Source organism: Petaurus breviceps, unplaced genomic scaffold, assembly GCF_028583685.1.
Source record: "Petaurus breviceps papuanus isolate PSGF00001 unplaced genomic scaffold, PetGlider_PUasm1.0 156, whole genome shotgun sequence".
Taxonomy (NCBI): Eukaryota; Metazoa; Chordata; class Mammalia; order Diprotodontia; family Petauridae; genus Petaurus; species Petaurus breviceps.
The window spans coordinates 6,604,380-6,619,998 of record NW_027185720.1 but is presented as its reverse complement, the minus strand read 5'-3'; the positions used below and the strand labels follow the sequence as shown (position 1 = coordinate 6,619,998).

General features: G+C 46.9%; 1 protein-coding gene across 1 annotated transcript; it reads left to right on the top strand.

The window, feature by feature from the left end:
* The first annotated feature begins 925 nt into the window (after positions 1-925).
* Positions 926-15,401, top strand: A4GALT (alpha 1,4-galactosyltransferase (P1PK blood group)). The gene has a single exon (XM_069081949.1). It carries the CDS (start codon positions 987-989, stop codon positions 2,052-2,054), a length of 1,068 nt encoding a protein of 355 aa, XP_068938050.1. The 5' UTR covers positions 926-986; the 3' UTR covers positions 2,055-15,401.
* The last annotated feature ends 218 nt before the right edge of the window (positions 15,402-15,619 follow it).

Here is a 15,619-nt window from a genome sequence, read left to right as displayed (position 1 = left end):
TGGACTTCAATGACAATGGAGGAAACAGTGAGGCTGTTGACTTTCTGTTGTTCTGCCTCACTTGAATCTAATTCAAGCTTACATCAAGCCAGCAACCACGTCCCTCTGGACTCTTCTCTTCCCCAGTCCCTTCAGCAGGTCTTCAAATGGCTTCTCCTAGAGGAAGCAACGAATGCAGTCAAAAGCTCATCAGGCTCTAAGTCGGGAGCTCAGGGTCCCCGGGACACAGCATCCCAGAGCTGGAAGGCCATCCAGGCATGAGCCGCATCTAGGCAGGAATACCCTCTATGGTCTCCCTCACACTGGCCATCCATTCTTCTGCACCAGCAGACCCTGAGTGAAGGAGGGCTCCCTCCCTCCCAGGGAAGCCCATCTCACTTTCTCCCTGGTTGGGAGGCACTTTTCCCTGCTGTTGAGTGGACATTGGGGTATCTCTGGGCCACTTCTCCCTGTTCTTCCTAGTTTTGCCCTTTGAGGCCAAGCAGAACAGCCCAAATCCTTTTTCATACAACGATTCAGAGACTTGAAGGTTGTGACCCATGCCCACCCCTCCCAACCAACCTCTCTTCTCTAAGTTCTTTCCTTGTCTTCCCATGACTTAGTCTCCAGTTTTCTCCCCACCTCCATGAGCTTCCCTCCTGGAACCTTGCCTAAATATGGCTTCCACAGAACCAGACCCTTATCTGGTCATTCAACTAGCACCTAGCTCTACTGGGATGGGGGGAGGGGAGAAGCAATTTGTCTAGAATGGATTGTCCAGATCATCTCCTCCCCACTGTGCGTATAAAACACATTGAGACCCTTAAGTTGCTACCAAAATGCCAACTGTCCGTAGAAATGGCAGGTGGTGTGTAAGTAACAGAATCCCATTTTGTAGGTCATGGAAAGCCTCCCTTGCCTTAGACTCTCTGGGAGTCTTTCTTCACCATGTGAATTCTTTTGCAGATTCCCCTGTTCTTCTCAGGAGTCCTCTATGATTGGAGACCATGTCCAAGCAGCTTGTGTACATGCTGAAGTTTCTCCGAGGATCCACCAACCAGAAGGTGTGTGCCCTGTTTGCCATTATTTTCAAGCTCATGTTCCTCATCTCCATCATGGTCTACTGGATGGCAGAATCCCAATACAAGGACCAGCTACACAGCTTGCCTCTGGAGGTTAAGTGCCCCCTTGTTCTTTCTTCACCTCCTCCTCTCATCCTGGGTGAGCCCCCTCCCCCACCAGGGGACATCTTCTTTGTGGAGACCTCTGATCGGACCAACCCAAGCTTCCTCTTCATGTGCTCAGTGGAGTCGGCCTCCAGGACTCATCCTGATACCAGGATTGTCATCTTCATGAAGGGCCTGGTTGGTAGGAACTCCACCCTACCCAAGCACCTGGGCATCTCTTTCCTGAGTTGCTTCTCCAATGTGGAATTCCAGCCACTGGACCTGACTGACCTTTTTGAGGGCACTCCTTTAGCCAGCTGGTATACCTCCATTCACCAAAGATGGCAGCCGTACCTTCTCCCCATCCTTTCTGATGCTGCTAGAATAGCCATCATGTGGAAGTTTGGGGGAATTTATTTGGATACAGACTTCATTGTCCTTAAAAATTTGAAGAACTTCACCAATGTCCTGGGCACTCAGTCTAAGTTTGTGCTGAATGGGGCCTTCCTTGCCTTTGAGCCCAGGCATGAGTTCATCCAACTCTGCATGCAGGACTTTGTGGACCATTACAATGGCTGGATCTGGGGCCACCAAGGCCCCCAGCTCTTGACCCGCGTCTTCAAAAAGTGGTGTGGGAGTAGGAGCCTTCAGGATCGCCAGAGCTGCAAAGGGGTGCAAGCCCTGCCCCAGGAAGCCTTCTACCCCATTACATGGCAGAACTGGAAGAAGTACTTCAAAGACATCAGCTTACGGGAATATGAGATGCTGCTGAGTAAGACCTACGCAGTCCACGTGTGGAACACAAAGAGCCAGAGCGTCAGCTTTGAGGTCACTTCCAAGGTCCTGCTGGCGCGACTCTACTCCCAATACTGCCCTATGACAACAGAGGTCATGAAAATGTATCTCTGAAGAGCTGAGGTTGGCTCCAGACTCCCTGTGCCCTTGAAAAGCATTGGCTTCACACTACCCACCATCTTGGGATGGAAGGCCCATTCCAGCTAAAGAACTTGTGATCTCCTGGGGGTAGGGGGTTCTGATTGGGCTGGAGGTGGGAAACAATAGCAGATCCTCCCAGAGTGTCTGCCCCACCTGTCCTGAGTTGGTAGCCATCCACCAATTAGGACTGTGAGTATCCGAAAGAACGGAGGAGAAGGCCATTGGCCTCAGGGCAAGGGAGGTGTTTGTCTCAAGAGATCAGAGAATGGAGCTGGGACACAGACTTCTGGGCAAGGGAAGCAGAAAGTGCCAAAAGCATGAAGAGGCTGTCCATAAGATAAAGGGGAGAAAGGGTTGTTTGTGAAGGCCTTTGGAGGCCAAAAGCTTCCGGGTTGGGGGTAGGGGTTCATTCCGTTCTCCCAGGACTCTGAATATTGAGATGAATGTGACTTCTTCAGTTCTCTGAAGGCTGGAAACAAGGGCTCATACATTGAGGGGTTGAGCTTTGGAGTATCTATGGGGGAAAGCCTCTGTCTTCTCCCTATCCTACTCCCACCCCAACTTTGTCCTTTTAGGAATTAAGTGGAGTCAACCAGCACGGGGTCAGCTACTGACTTTGGGGGGGGGGGGTTTGAGAAAGGCATTTGAGAGGAGACTGAAAAACCTCTGAAATATTACCTCTCTCTGTTCCCCCCCCCCTCACATATCAGGTAAGACCAGCAAGGATACCAACTCACCTTTTGACCTTGTTTCCAATTTGTGTTACCTCTGCAATCTCGTTTGAGACTCACAATAGCCCAGGGAGACAGGTGCTTTATTAGCCTAATTTCTCGGGGAAGGAAATCTGGGCTTGGAGGGCCACATGTTGCTTGACAAGGGTCATAGAGCTAATAAGTGCCTGAGGCAGAATTTGAACACAGATCTTTCCTTCTCTGTGTCCAGTGCTCTGTCCCCTACAAAGATGGTCAGGCTCTAACCTGGTGACAGGGGTGTGTTGTTACAGGATGCCTGACCTTCTTGCTAGGAGGCTTCCTAAGTTTGGCAGATGCTCCTCCCCCAACCCCCTGCTATTGACCTTCACTCTCATATCTCCTTGGGAGCTCATTGAGTGAAATCAGCCTTGCTTTCCCCATGGGCCCACTCACTTTGCTAGATTCACAAGAAGAAGCTGGATCGAACCCAGGGTGTCCTGAGAAAGTCTCCATCTAAGCAGATTGTCCAAAGGACAGAGATTGATTGGCTAGAAGGCAGTGCCATTCCCCTGAATTTTGTTGGGAACTGTGATCTTGGAAACATTTCCTTATCTGGCATTCCCAGTCTGGAGTGGCTCTCCAGTAGTCAAGCATTCATGAGGGTGTCTCCTTGAAAGCCAGAACGGGAGGCTGGGGCACAGCTTTTGTACCTCCCTGGGGGGTTTCAGGGCTCACAGTGGAAGAGAGGCCAGTGAAGCCCCCCCTCCTGGAGCAATCTCCATCCACATGGTTGTCACCAGAGGCTTCTCAAGAAGATTTCTACAGTGCTTTCCCTGAATCTCCTCCCTAATTTCTTGTTTTAAAATGTTATTTTTATTTACATTCTTACTGGATGCCTTTTGTTTTTTAAGGATAGGCAGACAGGAGAGAGATAGCTGGTCTAGGGACAAAGAAGTACCACCTGTCCTATGCTGGCTATATGACCCTGGGCAAGTCATTTTAATTAACCCCTCAATGCCTGCACCATCACCTCCAAACTCTGTAAGTGGCAGAGGATCAATGTGTCTTGGAGTTCCTATGCCAAGGAATTCCTAAGTTCAGCCCCCATCCTCCATCCTTGGCTCTGCATTCTTCATTGGCTGTTTTTCCCAAGGTTCCCTTCTTTCTCTCTCCTAGAAGGCTATCCTTTATTTAACCAGGAATGAAAAAGAAAGAAGAAAAAAACACCCGGAGAACAAGACCAGCACACACCAATGCAGTCTGACTTTCTATTTCCTCCTGCTCTGCACTGTCTCCTGCCACCCTGTGAGAAGCAAAGAAGGTCCTGCCATGACCTTGCTTGCCCTCTGGCTTGCAAAGATCTTTTCTGAGGGGCAACTGTCAGGTTCTTTTGGGACTGAGCTTGACCCTTCTTGTCTCAGTTCCCAACTCTGAATGTCCCAACTGTGTTAGTGTGTTTAATTTTGAGAGAGAGAGAGGGAGAGGGAGAAAGAGAGAAAGAGAAGAAAAAAAAAACATCTTGAGGCTTAGGAAAACCAAATCTTATAACTACTGGAAGGAATTCAGATCTGCCTGCAGGAGTACAAAAATCAACCCAGTTGGATGAGTCTCCCCAGGCTGCCTAGCAGGAGAGCCAAATGTCTAGGACCCTGAGTTGGGGGCACCCAGTGCCTTACCACCCCCCTCATGGTGTGGGGCCCTAAGGAGCACAGAGCTATGGGTAATAAGTAACCCAGGCTACTCATGTAATCTGTCCATCTCAATTTCAGGGTCTGCTCCCTACCAAAGCTGAATCAAGCACTATGCAGAAAAGAACATATATAACAATTTTTTGTTATTGTAGGGAGGTAGTGGTTTGTTTTTTTTTTCTCTCCTGTGCCTGGTCCAAATGTAGCACACAGATGGGGGCTCATGAGGACCTACAGAGGAGCTTGGACTCTGTTGCTTTTTTGTGAACCCCACATGTGAAAGGAGAGTGTCTTGGGCATCTGTATGACATACTTCACTTTCTACCACTGGGTATTTTGGGGGAGGGGAGGGGTGATGAGGAATGAAGTCAAGAATATGACTTCCCTATCTCCTATCACTGGTATCAGTGAGCAGTGAAGCATTTCTGGAATCCTTAGCTCATAAAGGGACTAATTCTGCACATGAAAACTCTATCATTGTTGGAAAGTTTATCAAACTGTATGCCTGTCCCTTACCTGGTGGAGAAGGATGGGGAAGGTTTTGGGGGAGTGAAGGAGCAGACCAGAAGAGAGGGGAGGGGTGGCTAGGTGGCACAGTAAATAGAGCACCAGCCCCGGAGTCAGGAGGACCTGAGTTCTAATCCGGCCTCAGACACTTAACACACACACACACACACACACACACACACACACACACACACACACAAACTAGCCATGTGACCTTGGGCAAGTCACTTAACCCCAATTGCTCTCCAAAAAAAGGGGGGATGGGGAGCCAGATGAGAGCTTTCCTCAACAGATCTGTGTGCCTTCCCTGCCACCATGTTTCATCCCCTGCCTCTAGGTCTCTGTCCTGTCTTTACTCCTATTCATGCAGTATCAGAGAGCTTCTCCTTTCTCCTCTCCCTCAAAATGGAGGCCAAACTCAATAGTGTATTTCCCATCCTTGACAGGTGTCACATGCGTTCCCTTTTCTAGGTTGGTTCCAAGACAGCAGTTGAGGAAGAGCACGGATGGTGGTCCCTTGTTGCCTGGGGAGCCAGGGTGCAAGGCCAGAGGCAGCTCAGCTCTGGGCTCTAACACCTAGAAAGTCTCTGGTCCAGATGTGAGAGGAAGGGTAGGATGACAAGAAGAACCCTGGATCTGAAGCCAGAGGACTTCACTGGCACTGTCGCTTATTTCCTTTGGGACCTCTGGCATGTCACATCACTCTGTTTTCTCACCTGTAAAATGAGGAGGTTGGACTGGATGACCTCTAAGGTGCTTATAGCTTCAAATCCACAATCCCTTGCTTTTCTTTGGAGCTTTGACAATCAGTGGGTGGAGGCCTTGCATGTCTCCTGGAGGGAAGCTAATGAGATGGTCCCTGCCCCCACTCCCAGGCTCTCATTTCAGCCATGACCAAAAACTAGGGTCTTTTGGACCTTTCTCATGCACAGATATTGTCATTTACAGAATTAATTGGGTCACCCTTTGTTCCTTTTATATTTTAAATATTTATTTGGGGGGAGAGGGTAAGGGGGGGATGGTTAATGCTGGGTTTATTTATTATTTTTTTTTCTACTTCCATGAAAACATTCCATTCTGTGGCATCTTGTTCTGGCACATGACGGGTTTTTGCCTCTAAATGATTGGGCTGGGACTGTAATCAGATTTAGCTGGATCAAAATAACATTAGACTGAGCATAATAGACAAATGTGAGCTGGCCAGGCACCCGACACTCTTTCAGGGATTCAGTGGTGGGCTCAGAACTGGGTTATCTCAGCTGAGCCAGCCCCCACAAAGCTTCCCCAAGCTCTGGCAAGCCTGGTGGCTTCTTGTCTCCCAGGTGGGAGTTGAGACATCTTGATTCATCTGTTACTGTCTGGAGCCCTCAGTGCCCCAAAATGATTTGACCTTTCTCTTAAAGGTTAAATATTTCCCAAGTAAAGGATAAATTTTTTTTTTGACTCTCTGTGACTTCTCCTAGGATCAGGGTATGGCAGGATGCCTTAGCAAGTGAGTGGGAGAAAGTCATGTCCCCCAGAATCATAATTTCTGTGCTTGAAACCTAGAGCCTCAGTTCTGCCTCTCTTTCCCACAGATGATGGGTGTAGGATGGAAGAAGTTAGGGGGATAGAAGCTAACGAGGCAAATGTCATCCAGGTTGAACCAAAGCTTCCCCTTCTTCCCCTCCCCTCTTCTTTTACTTGGCAAACACTTAACCCTTTAGGACAGAGGTCAAACTGTCTTAGGGCATTGGGGGCTCCAGACAGTAATAGGTGCATCAAGATTTCTAAATTTGTACCCTCCTCTTGGGGCCAGTACACTAAAAAATAATGTATATTAAGGAGTGTTTTATCAAGTTTGCTAATTAATGCAATGAGCATATATGAGTCTTTGTTTACTTACTCCTACAGAGTATGGACATGCCAATTGACTGGCACTTTGTTAACAAAGACAAAAGACAGCTCCTAAGTCTCAGTGCTTGGGGTCCCACTCAAATGACTTGGCCAGGCCCCTTGGGAAAGATGCCATTCTTCGCTGGCCTATAAAAGAATGCCAAAAAGGATCCTTTTCCCCATCCTGTTCCTGTTCAGAAGGCAGCGGAGTGACCCCAAGCTAAGATTAAGTCTTAACCTTATGTTTGGGGCTGAGATTACTGTCCTTTGCTCCAGACAGCTATAGGACCTCAGAATTAGAAATTCTAGCAGTCTTCTCTGGCTGGCTGTGCAAATGAAGTAGAACAAGCAGGAAGGGCCAAGGTCATTGCTTTCAACCTTTATTAGGAAGTCTGCTGGCAGCAAATCCCCCTGGCCACAACATGACACGGTTTGTCCAGGAAATAATCTCATCATCTCCACTGACATCGTCTTGACTTGGTCCCAAAGCTCTGGACCTGTGAGGTCCTTTTGTTGACTTGGGTCACCTTGAGCTGACAAGTTTGAAGGGTACGTTTTTCTCCCTGGTCTCTCCCAACCACAAAGATACCCTCGGTCCTTCCTTCAGTCAATAATAAGTCAGTGGATGAGAGATCTCCTCAATGGGGCATTCCCTCCCATGGTGCTGATACAAATCCACCTGCGCCTTCTTGTCCTCCAGGCTTCTTGCCCATAGTCTTCCCCAGAGTACCGGCCAACATGCCTGAAGCTGCCCTGTCTCCCCATTGACCCTCGTCCTCATCACTGGTCACTTGTGCCTCCTTTTCAGAGCCTACATTTCCTCAACGGTATGCTTCCCACCCGTTGTAATAATGCCCATTTCTGTATAGTTTGGAGAGTTGAAAAGGGCTTCCGTGACAGTAGCTTTTCCAGCCAAGGAGTTCCCAGGCTGTGGTGCCCACTTCCAGAGGAGGAAACTAGTGACTGTAAGAATTTAGACATTTGCCCAAGGTTGCTCGGGGAGTGTGTAAGGCCAGGTTCAAAACAGGATTTCAAGTGTGAGATGTAGAAAGCGCTAGACACCAAGGGGTAAGAAGACCCTACATAGCAGTCCACTCTCCCTCTACCCACACAGATAACAAGCTCTCAGACAGCTCTAGAGCTGTACATCTTACCCACCCCTTAATTTAACAGATGGGGAAACTGAGGCTCGGATCACACGTGGAGTTAGTGGCAGAAACCATACTTTGGATCCAAGTCTGATGACTTGGCAAATGGTTCTCGAAAGTTGCCCCCCCCCCCAAAGCCCTGGTGCTTAAGACAGACTCACAGTGTATCATGGGACTGTCTTCAGTCTTTCTCCCTTACTTAGGCCCTGGTGGCACAACCTTTCAGAGCCCTACTGCCCCATGATAAAAAGCAACAGAGGAGGATTTGATAAAAAAAAATTGAAGATTTGATAAAAAGCAGCAGAGAGACAACTGATTTCCCCTCGTCTTGCCCCAAACTTGGATTATTCTCAAGTTCCAGATGCACAGACTTTGGCTAAACCAGGCCCTTGTGTGTTATCCTAGGTGCTCCTGGATACTGTGATATGCTACAGGGAGAGCTGTGGCAGACTTCCTGTGCAGCATGACATAGTGATCGAGCACTGGATCTGGGTTCAAATCCTACCTCAGCTAGGCAAGTCTCTTCCCTTCTCTGGGACTCAGTTTTCTCCTCTGCTAAACAGGTGGGTTGGGCTAGAGAGGCCAACTCCAGATATAAAATCCTTTTACTTTCCTTCCAAAAGTAGGCTCTTGGGGCAGCTAGGTGGCACAGTGAATAGAGCACTGGTCCTGGAGTCAGGAGGACCTGAATTCAAATTTGGCCTCAGACATGACACATTTACTAACTGTGTGACCTTGGATAAGTCATTTAACTCCGATTGCCTTGCCTTCCCCCCTCCAAAAAAACAAGAAACAAACCAAAACAAAAGTAGGTTCTGTTCCCAAGGACCCTAGGGCATCAATACTTAAGAAGCATATGTGCAAAAGAAATCCCAGCGCCCTCCCTGCCCACCCCCTCGGTGGCAAAAGTTATATAGTGGCAGGTTTGGGGGTACAGGACTCAGAGTGTATGTCATTAAATTATTTAATAAACATTCCAGCCGTGTCTGGAATCACTGAGCAGTGAAGCATTTCTGGGATCCTTAGCTGATAAAGGGACTAATTCTGCCTCACTGTATAAATATTAAACATGCTGTTTAAATATTAAATTGTAATGTCTCTCTCCACTTTTGATCTCCTAGCGAGGACTCCCAGGGGATGGGCCCTGGTTGGCTCCCTGCTATGGTCCCAGCTCCGACTGGAGGATCTGCTCCTCCTGAAATGGTCAGGATGCTCCAAGGGTCTGGGCCCCTTTGGCATTGGCCCAATCATGAGCCATCAGAGATCCTCGGTGGCTTCTGTCATCCGGCCCCATTTAGCAGGTCTCAGAGTCTTTCCTCCGAATCTGATTGTCCCAAGCACTTGAATAACCTGATTTACCTTTCTTCATCCCCTCCCCCCAGAGCCCTATCTCCCACGCTGGGAGGGCCTGCCCCCTCCCCTCCATTCCCATGCCCCATCCCTTCCAGACTGACGTAGTGGAAACAGCACTATTTCTGGAATTGGAGGCCTGGGTTTAAACCCCTGCTTCCACTGATTACCACCTGGGGCAAGTAAGTGACCTTCCTTGGGCCTCAGTTTCCTCATCTGTAAAATGAGGTGGTTTAATGATGATTTCCAAGGTCCCTTTCTCTGTTCTCTACCTCTCTCCACCCTTTCACCTATCCCATCTCTGCATATTCTCCTTTCTCCCCTCCTACTCATCCCTCTAGATCCACCATTTACCCTTCTAGCTGCTTTCTCCACCTTCATGATTCTTGCCTCCAGTCCCACCCAAACCACTCTCTCCCCACCCATTGTCACAAATCATCTTCCCTACTCCCCCTTACACCTCCTGTCTTCTCATCACCAAATTTCTCTCTCTCATTTAGCAGGGAGCAGAGGTAGGGGTCAAGAGTGACTCTCAGTCCCAGCTCTGACACAAACTACCTCAAGCCAGTGACCTCATCTCCCTTAGTTTCCAATTCCCCTTCATCAAGTAACTCTGTGTTCAGACCTGGAGCATTTGCTTAAGATTCTGCTCTGCTAGAGAGAACAGTCGCACTGGGCTGTGTGTGTGTCACTGGGAAGGAGTGGAATTGATGATGGAGTTGACTGGGTAAAAAGAGAACTTCTTCCTTCTTGGGGAGAGGGCACAAGAGGCTCCAACCCCTCCTGAGGACTGACTCTGGAGAGGAAGAGAGATGTAGGAATAGCCATGTAGGGGAAGCCAGCTCAGCACCCCTCTGATACATACCTTATCTCCCTAGAAACTTGAGGGAGTTTTCTCATTGGTAAGATGGTGGTTTCTCTCTCACTTGAGAAAAGAGACAAGAGATTTTTAAAAAATGAAATAAATGAAAATATAAATAAAAAAAGAAAACTTCCTTAAGGAAAATTTGGAAATTTTCTAAAATACTTTAGAACAGAAAGTGGTAAATCTAATTCAAGAAATGACCTCCCTGAAAACTAGAGTAGGTCAAACAGAAATCAATGACTCTGTGACAGCAGAAATATGAGACAAAATCAAAAGAATGCAAAAATACAAGAAAATGTAAGTTATCTAATATAAACTACAACTAATCTTGAAAACAAGTCAAGAAGAACTCATTTAAGATTCATTAGACTCTCTGAAAAACATGGTGGGAATTTTTGAAGCCTAGATATTAGATTTTAAGAAATTAAAAATTAAAACTGTTCAGATGTATTCAAACCAGAAGGCAAAGTTAAGTTAGAAAAAATTCTCTGATCACACTGACTTCCCAAAAGAAAAAGTCCCAGGAATGTCATAGCTAAAATCCAGGAAAAAAAAAAATACTGCAAGCATCCAGAAAAGAGTTCAAGTATTAAAGAATTTCAGTCAAGGTTACACAAGACCTGGCAACTTCTACTAAAAACCGTCAAGGATCTTGGAACACAAATTCCAAAAGTCAGAAGATACAGCTTAATGCCCAAAATAACTGACCCAGACAATTTAAGAATAATCCTACAGTGGGGAAAATGAGTCTTTAGTGAAACAGGACTTTCAAGCATTTCCAATGGAAAGGTCAGAACTAAATAGGGACTTAGAAATGGGAACACAAGAGTCCAGAGAAACCTTGAAATAAGAAACAGGAAGGTCCTGAGGATGGATTGATTATGTTCTGAGGGTTTGAAGAGGAGGTTGAGAAGAGAGGGAAAAAGGAGGAACAAACTAGTGTAAAAAGAGGAAAAAGGGGGGGGGGTCAAACTTTCTAGTTCTGATTGAGTTGTAAAAAAGAGAAGGAAATGGGAGGGAGTGGGCATCAGATGGATCTCACTTTTATGAAGGAGGGTTGGACATTCACACAGAGTTTGGTGTAGAAATACATCAAACTCAAGAAGGATAAGCAAGGAGAGGGAAAGAAGGAGGAAAATATCTGAGAGGAAATAAGCACAAGCAAAACAAATTTCCTGACCCTAAAGGGAAAATTAAAAGGGAGGGGAAAGGAAAAAACTAAGGGAGTGCCTTGTAACAGCAGAATGGTCAAACATATTGTATATAAATGCAATGGAATATTATTTTCCTATGAATAACAATGAAAGAGATGTTTTCAGAGAGTCCTGGGCAGCAAGAACAGGCAGATATTCTGTGAGCAGAACCAAGAAAAATGATTTATACTAGGACAGAAACAAAGACTTCAGAACACTGATCAAAGCAATGACCAGCCATGGGTCTGTAGGACTGATGACAAAGCATGTATTTCGCCAATGTGATACCCACAGCAACTGCTGTGAATATGCAGGCATATTCCCAGGTTTGAATAGCAAGATATGACAGACTCTCTTCCTTGAAGATGAAATCAAGACATTTATTCAGACAATAGGCCAAATCCATCATAGTAACAAAGAAGTCTATACACATTGGAACACAAACATCCCCAAGCCTTCCCTCCATTAGGCCTTCCCACAAACGAGTTCCCCCAGGCAAAAAACCTCCCTCTCTCACCCTAGCTGCTCTGTTCTGCCTGTTCTCTCTCTCTCCCACCTCTGTCTCCCTCTCATTTCTAGCTCCCCCTCTTTGGCAAGTTCCTCCCACCATGGGCTCCACAAGATTACATAGGCCTATGAAGGGGCAGGGAAGATCTTCAAATCCCCTTACCATTACAGCATGTTACCCACCTCCTGACAAAGAGGAAATGGACGGAATCGGGCACGTTTCAGGATGTGTCTAATGGGGGCATTCAGGGGACTTTTTTTTTTTTACTATGCTTATTTGTTACAATATTTTTTATTCCCATCTGTTCTTCTTGTAATTTTTTTTTTGGGGGGGGAAGTGATGTCAGAGGAGGAAGGAGAATTAGAAGCTTCAGTCAGAGGATGTGGGCTCAAATCTTATCTCTGATACTTACTAACTGTGTGACCTAGGGAAAGTCCCTTTTCCTCCTTGGGCCTCAGTTTTCTCATCTGTAAAATGAAGAATTTGAATAAATATCCTCTGAGGTCCCTTCTAGATTGATGATCCTCTTTTACAGAGGGGGAAACTGAGGCTCAGAAGGGTTAAGCACCTTGCCAAGGTCATGCTGCCAGCCAGTGGCATAGTCTTCCTCTCTTCCTCCACTCTTGTGGGGGCAACATGCACCTACAGGGTGCCCAGGAGGCATTTTCATTTTTTTTTTAAAGCAATCAGGGTTAAGTAACTTGCTCAAGGTTACATGGCCAGGTGTTTCTGGGTGGGTGCTAAGTGTCTGAGCCTGGGATTCGATCTCCAGGTCATCCTGACACTGGAGCCGGTGCTCTTACTCGATGTGCTACTTGGCTGCCCCAAGGAGGCATTTTCTAAATTCCTGTTGATTGAGCGGCAGAGGCAGGCCTACATTCCAAGACCCTTGGCTCTGATGTCAACCTTCTCTGATGTTGACCTTCTTCAGGCCTAGCACTGGGATAAGGGAGGGAAGTCTTGGTAGGAAGTAGGAGGTTTTCCTTTTCCAGAAGGGGAACTCAGGTATAGCCAATTCCTATTTCTTTGTAAATGATTTTACCACTTGATGGGATTGTCAACATTCAAGGACTTTGTTTCCTAGCACTTCCCCCAAAAAAACCTCTAGTCTATTCCCAGAAAGATTTAATAAAGAGATAGGCATAGACCTTAACATCTCAGGACTGTGGGTGGCATCTCAGAGAGTGCAGGAGTCCTGAAGACCAAGAGAAATTGGATTACCCAAGAGTCTGTGTTTTGGGGATGTGATGGGTGGGCTGTTTTGATGTAGGGGAGGGGTTTTCTGAATAACTACAGCCCTGCCCATTAGCACAGATAAATGTGCTGGGACTAACCACTGCACCTAGTAGGTTCTGTATAAATGGGGAAGGAAATAAGCATGCGCTTATATATGCTTATTTTTATATGTGCTAAGTGCTTTTGTGAATATTGTCTCAATGTGTCACAATGGAAATGCAAAGTCATCTCTGGCTTCCAGCCTGCCTTGCTTTTCTAGGGGCTTCCCAGCCTGTCAGGACTTGCTCCCATTCTTATAGCACTGCAAGATTTGTGAAGACCTTCCAGCTCAAGTCAGAGCCAGGTTTCAAGCTCAAGTGCCCTGACAACATGTCCAGGATTCTTACTACTACACCATACTGACCTCTTTGAGGAGTCTTCACCAATGTGCTCTCTGATTTCTCTCTATTTCTCTGTCTCTGTCTCTCTGTCTCTCTCTGTCTCTGTCTCTGTCTCTCTCTCTGTCTCTGTCTCTCTTGGCAATCAAGGTTAAGTGACTTGCCCAGGGTCTCACAGCTAGTAAATGTCTAAGGCTGGATTTGAACTCAGGTCCTTCTGACTCCAGGGCCGTTTCTCCCATCATAATCCTCCTTGTCCTCTGTTGCTTTTGACCATTGTTCTCTTTGTCCTGGATGCTTTTTTCCCCTCTGGGTTTTCAGGACACCATTTTCTCCTGGTTTTCCCATCCATCCAACCATTCCTCTCAATATCCTTTCCTGCCTTTTTGTCCAGGTCGTATTTTCCTGCCATGGGTGTCCCCCAGGGCTCAGTCCAAGTGCTCTTTGATTCTTCCTCCCTACTGTGTCCCAGGCTGATCTCATCAGCTCCAATAGATCAAGCATTTTAGGCAGCCCACTGGAGGCAGTTCTATAAAATCTGCCTATATACTCTAAAATGGCCTAATTCTTGGGGACTTTCCCCCAGCCAGAGCCAGGTGCTGGGTGGACTTATTTGTCCTTCAACAAACAAGGCAGCTGTCTACCAATTGCCCATGCTAAGGTATATAGGCCTAAAGACATGAACCAGGTCAAAACTGTGTCACGTGTTCTTGTGTGGGGAAGTGAAAACTTCTCAGGATGTGTCCTGGAATTTGGTGACAGGTTTGAGTGTCGGTTTCACCCTTCCCCTTTTATTGCTGCTGTCAATCAACAGCAAGCTTGACCCCCACCTAGCTTCAGTTCTTTGTCTTCTTTCCTGCCTCTGTGGGCCCCACCTCCCGGCCAAGGGGAGCCAGGGACAGCCCGAGCTCACCCTCCAACCAATGGGAGTGAGGGACAATGGGGGAAATATGACCCTGCTGTATTAGGGTTTAAAAAGTCTGTTGCCCCATATTGTGCTTCTCCTCTCCCTGATCCGTCATGGAGAGGACCACCCTCTTCCCCCGGGGGAAGAGAATAAAAATTTACTGTTTTTATCCTGAGAAACCTCCACGTTCTTGATTAAGTTTTTAATGGGATTTTTCAACCCACACATTCTGGACATCCCAGTGACTACCCTGGTGTAAAGTGTTGCAGCACCTGCCCCATGCTTGCTTTGGTCAAGACCTCTGAACTATCAGGGAGGAACCAGTGTCCACGTTCATCCTCTTGTGCCCCAAGAATTTGGACCTTCTGTTTCTCTTCCTGAGAAAAGGAGGGGAAGGGGAGACTGGGAGGAAACAAAGGGATCCAGACCAACATAGGATCTTCCTGCCCTGATCCTTCCTCTCTGGCCCTCTTAGCTTTCTTATCTGCAAGGTGATTTCATCTGGCCTCAAAAGATTGTCCCAACTGATGGCCATTAACATGTATGATAGCAATGGCTTCGGGCAATAACAGGTTTTCCAAAACTTTGCTTATTAAGGTAGTATGGGCCAGTTCCTTTCCTCTGCTAGTGATCATTCTCCCTTCTTCCCATATCTTCCCAAATACAGGTGCCACTCCCCAAGCATATTTTGAATCTGTATAAATTTTCCCTTCCCTTTTCCCAGTAACTTTAGGGCCTGATTTAGTGTGTGAAGTTTACATATCTGGGCAGACCAGGGTTTGGGTAGTCCCCCTGCCTCAATCAGAGATCCTCTGTCTCCATCTGTTATAGTATACCCATTTTCCCATTTCTTTCAACCACTCTAGAGGATCCATCTATGAACAGATTTACCCCTCCCAGGACAGGGGATTCTTGGAGATCTTCCTGTACCTTGGTTTGGAGATCAATTATGTCTAGGCAGTAATATTCAGACCCTGAACTCGATTCCATGCTAGCAGTGGGGAAAGAGGCAGGGTTCAGGTTATTACCCTGGGCTAATACCAAATCATCCTTTTCCATTAAAATAGCCTCAAATTTCAATATCCGGGAGTCAGTGAGCCACCTGCCTGCTTTCTGATTGAGTATCGCCCTCCCCTGGTGTGGAACACTCACTATGAGGCTCCCTGCAAAGGTCAACTTCTTACTCTCCTCA

Bases quoted from the DNA above. Each gene is read 5' to 3' on its own strand.
- A4GALT (XM_069081949.1), top strand. From the start codon at position 987: ATGTCCAAGCAGCTTGTGTACATGCTGAAGTTTCTCCGAGGATCCACC.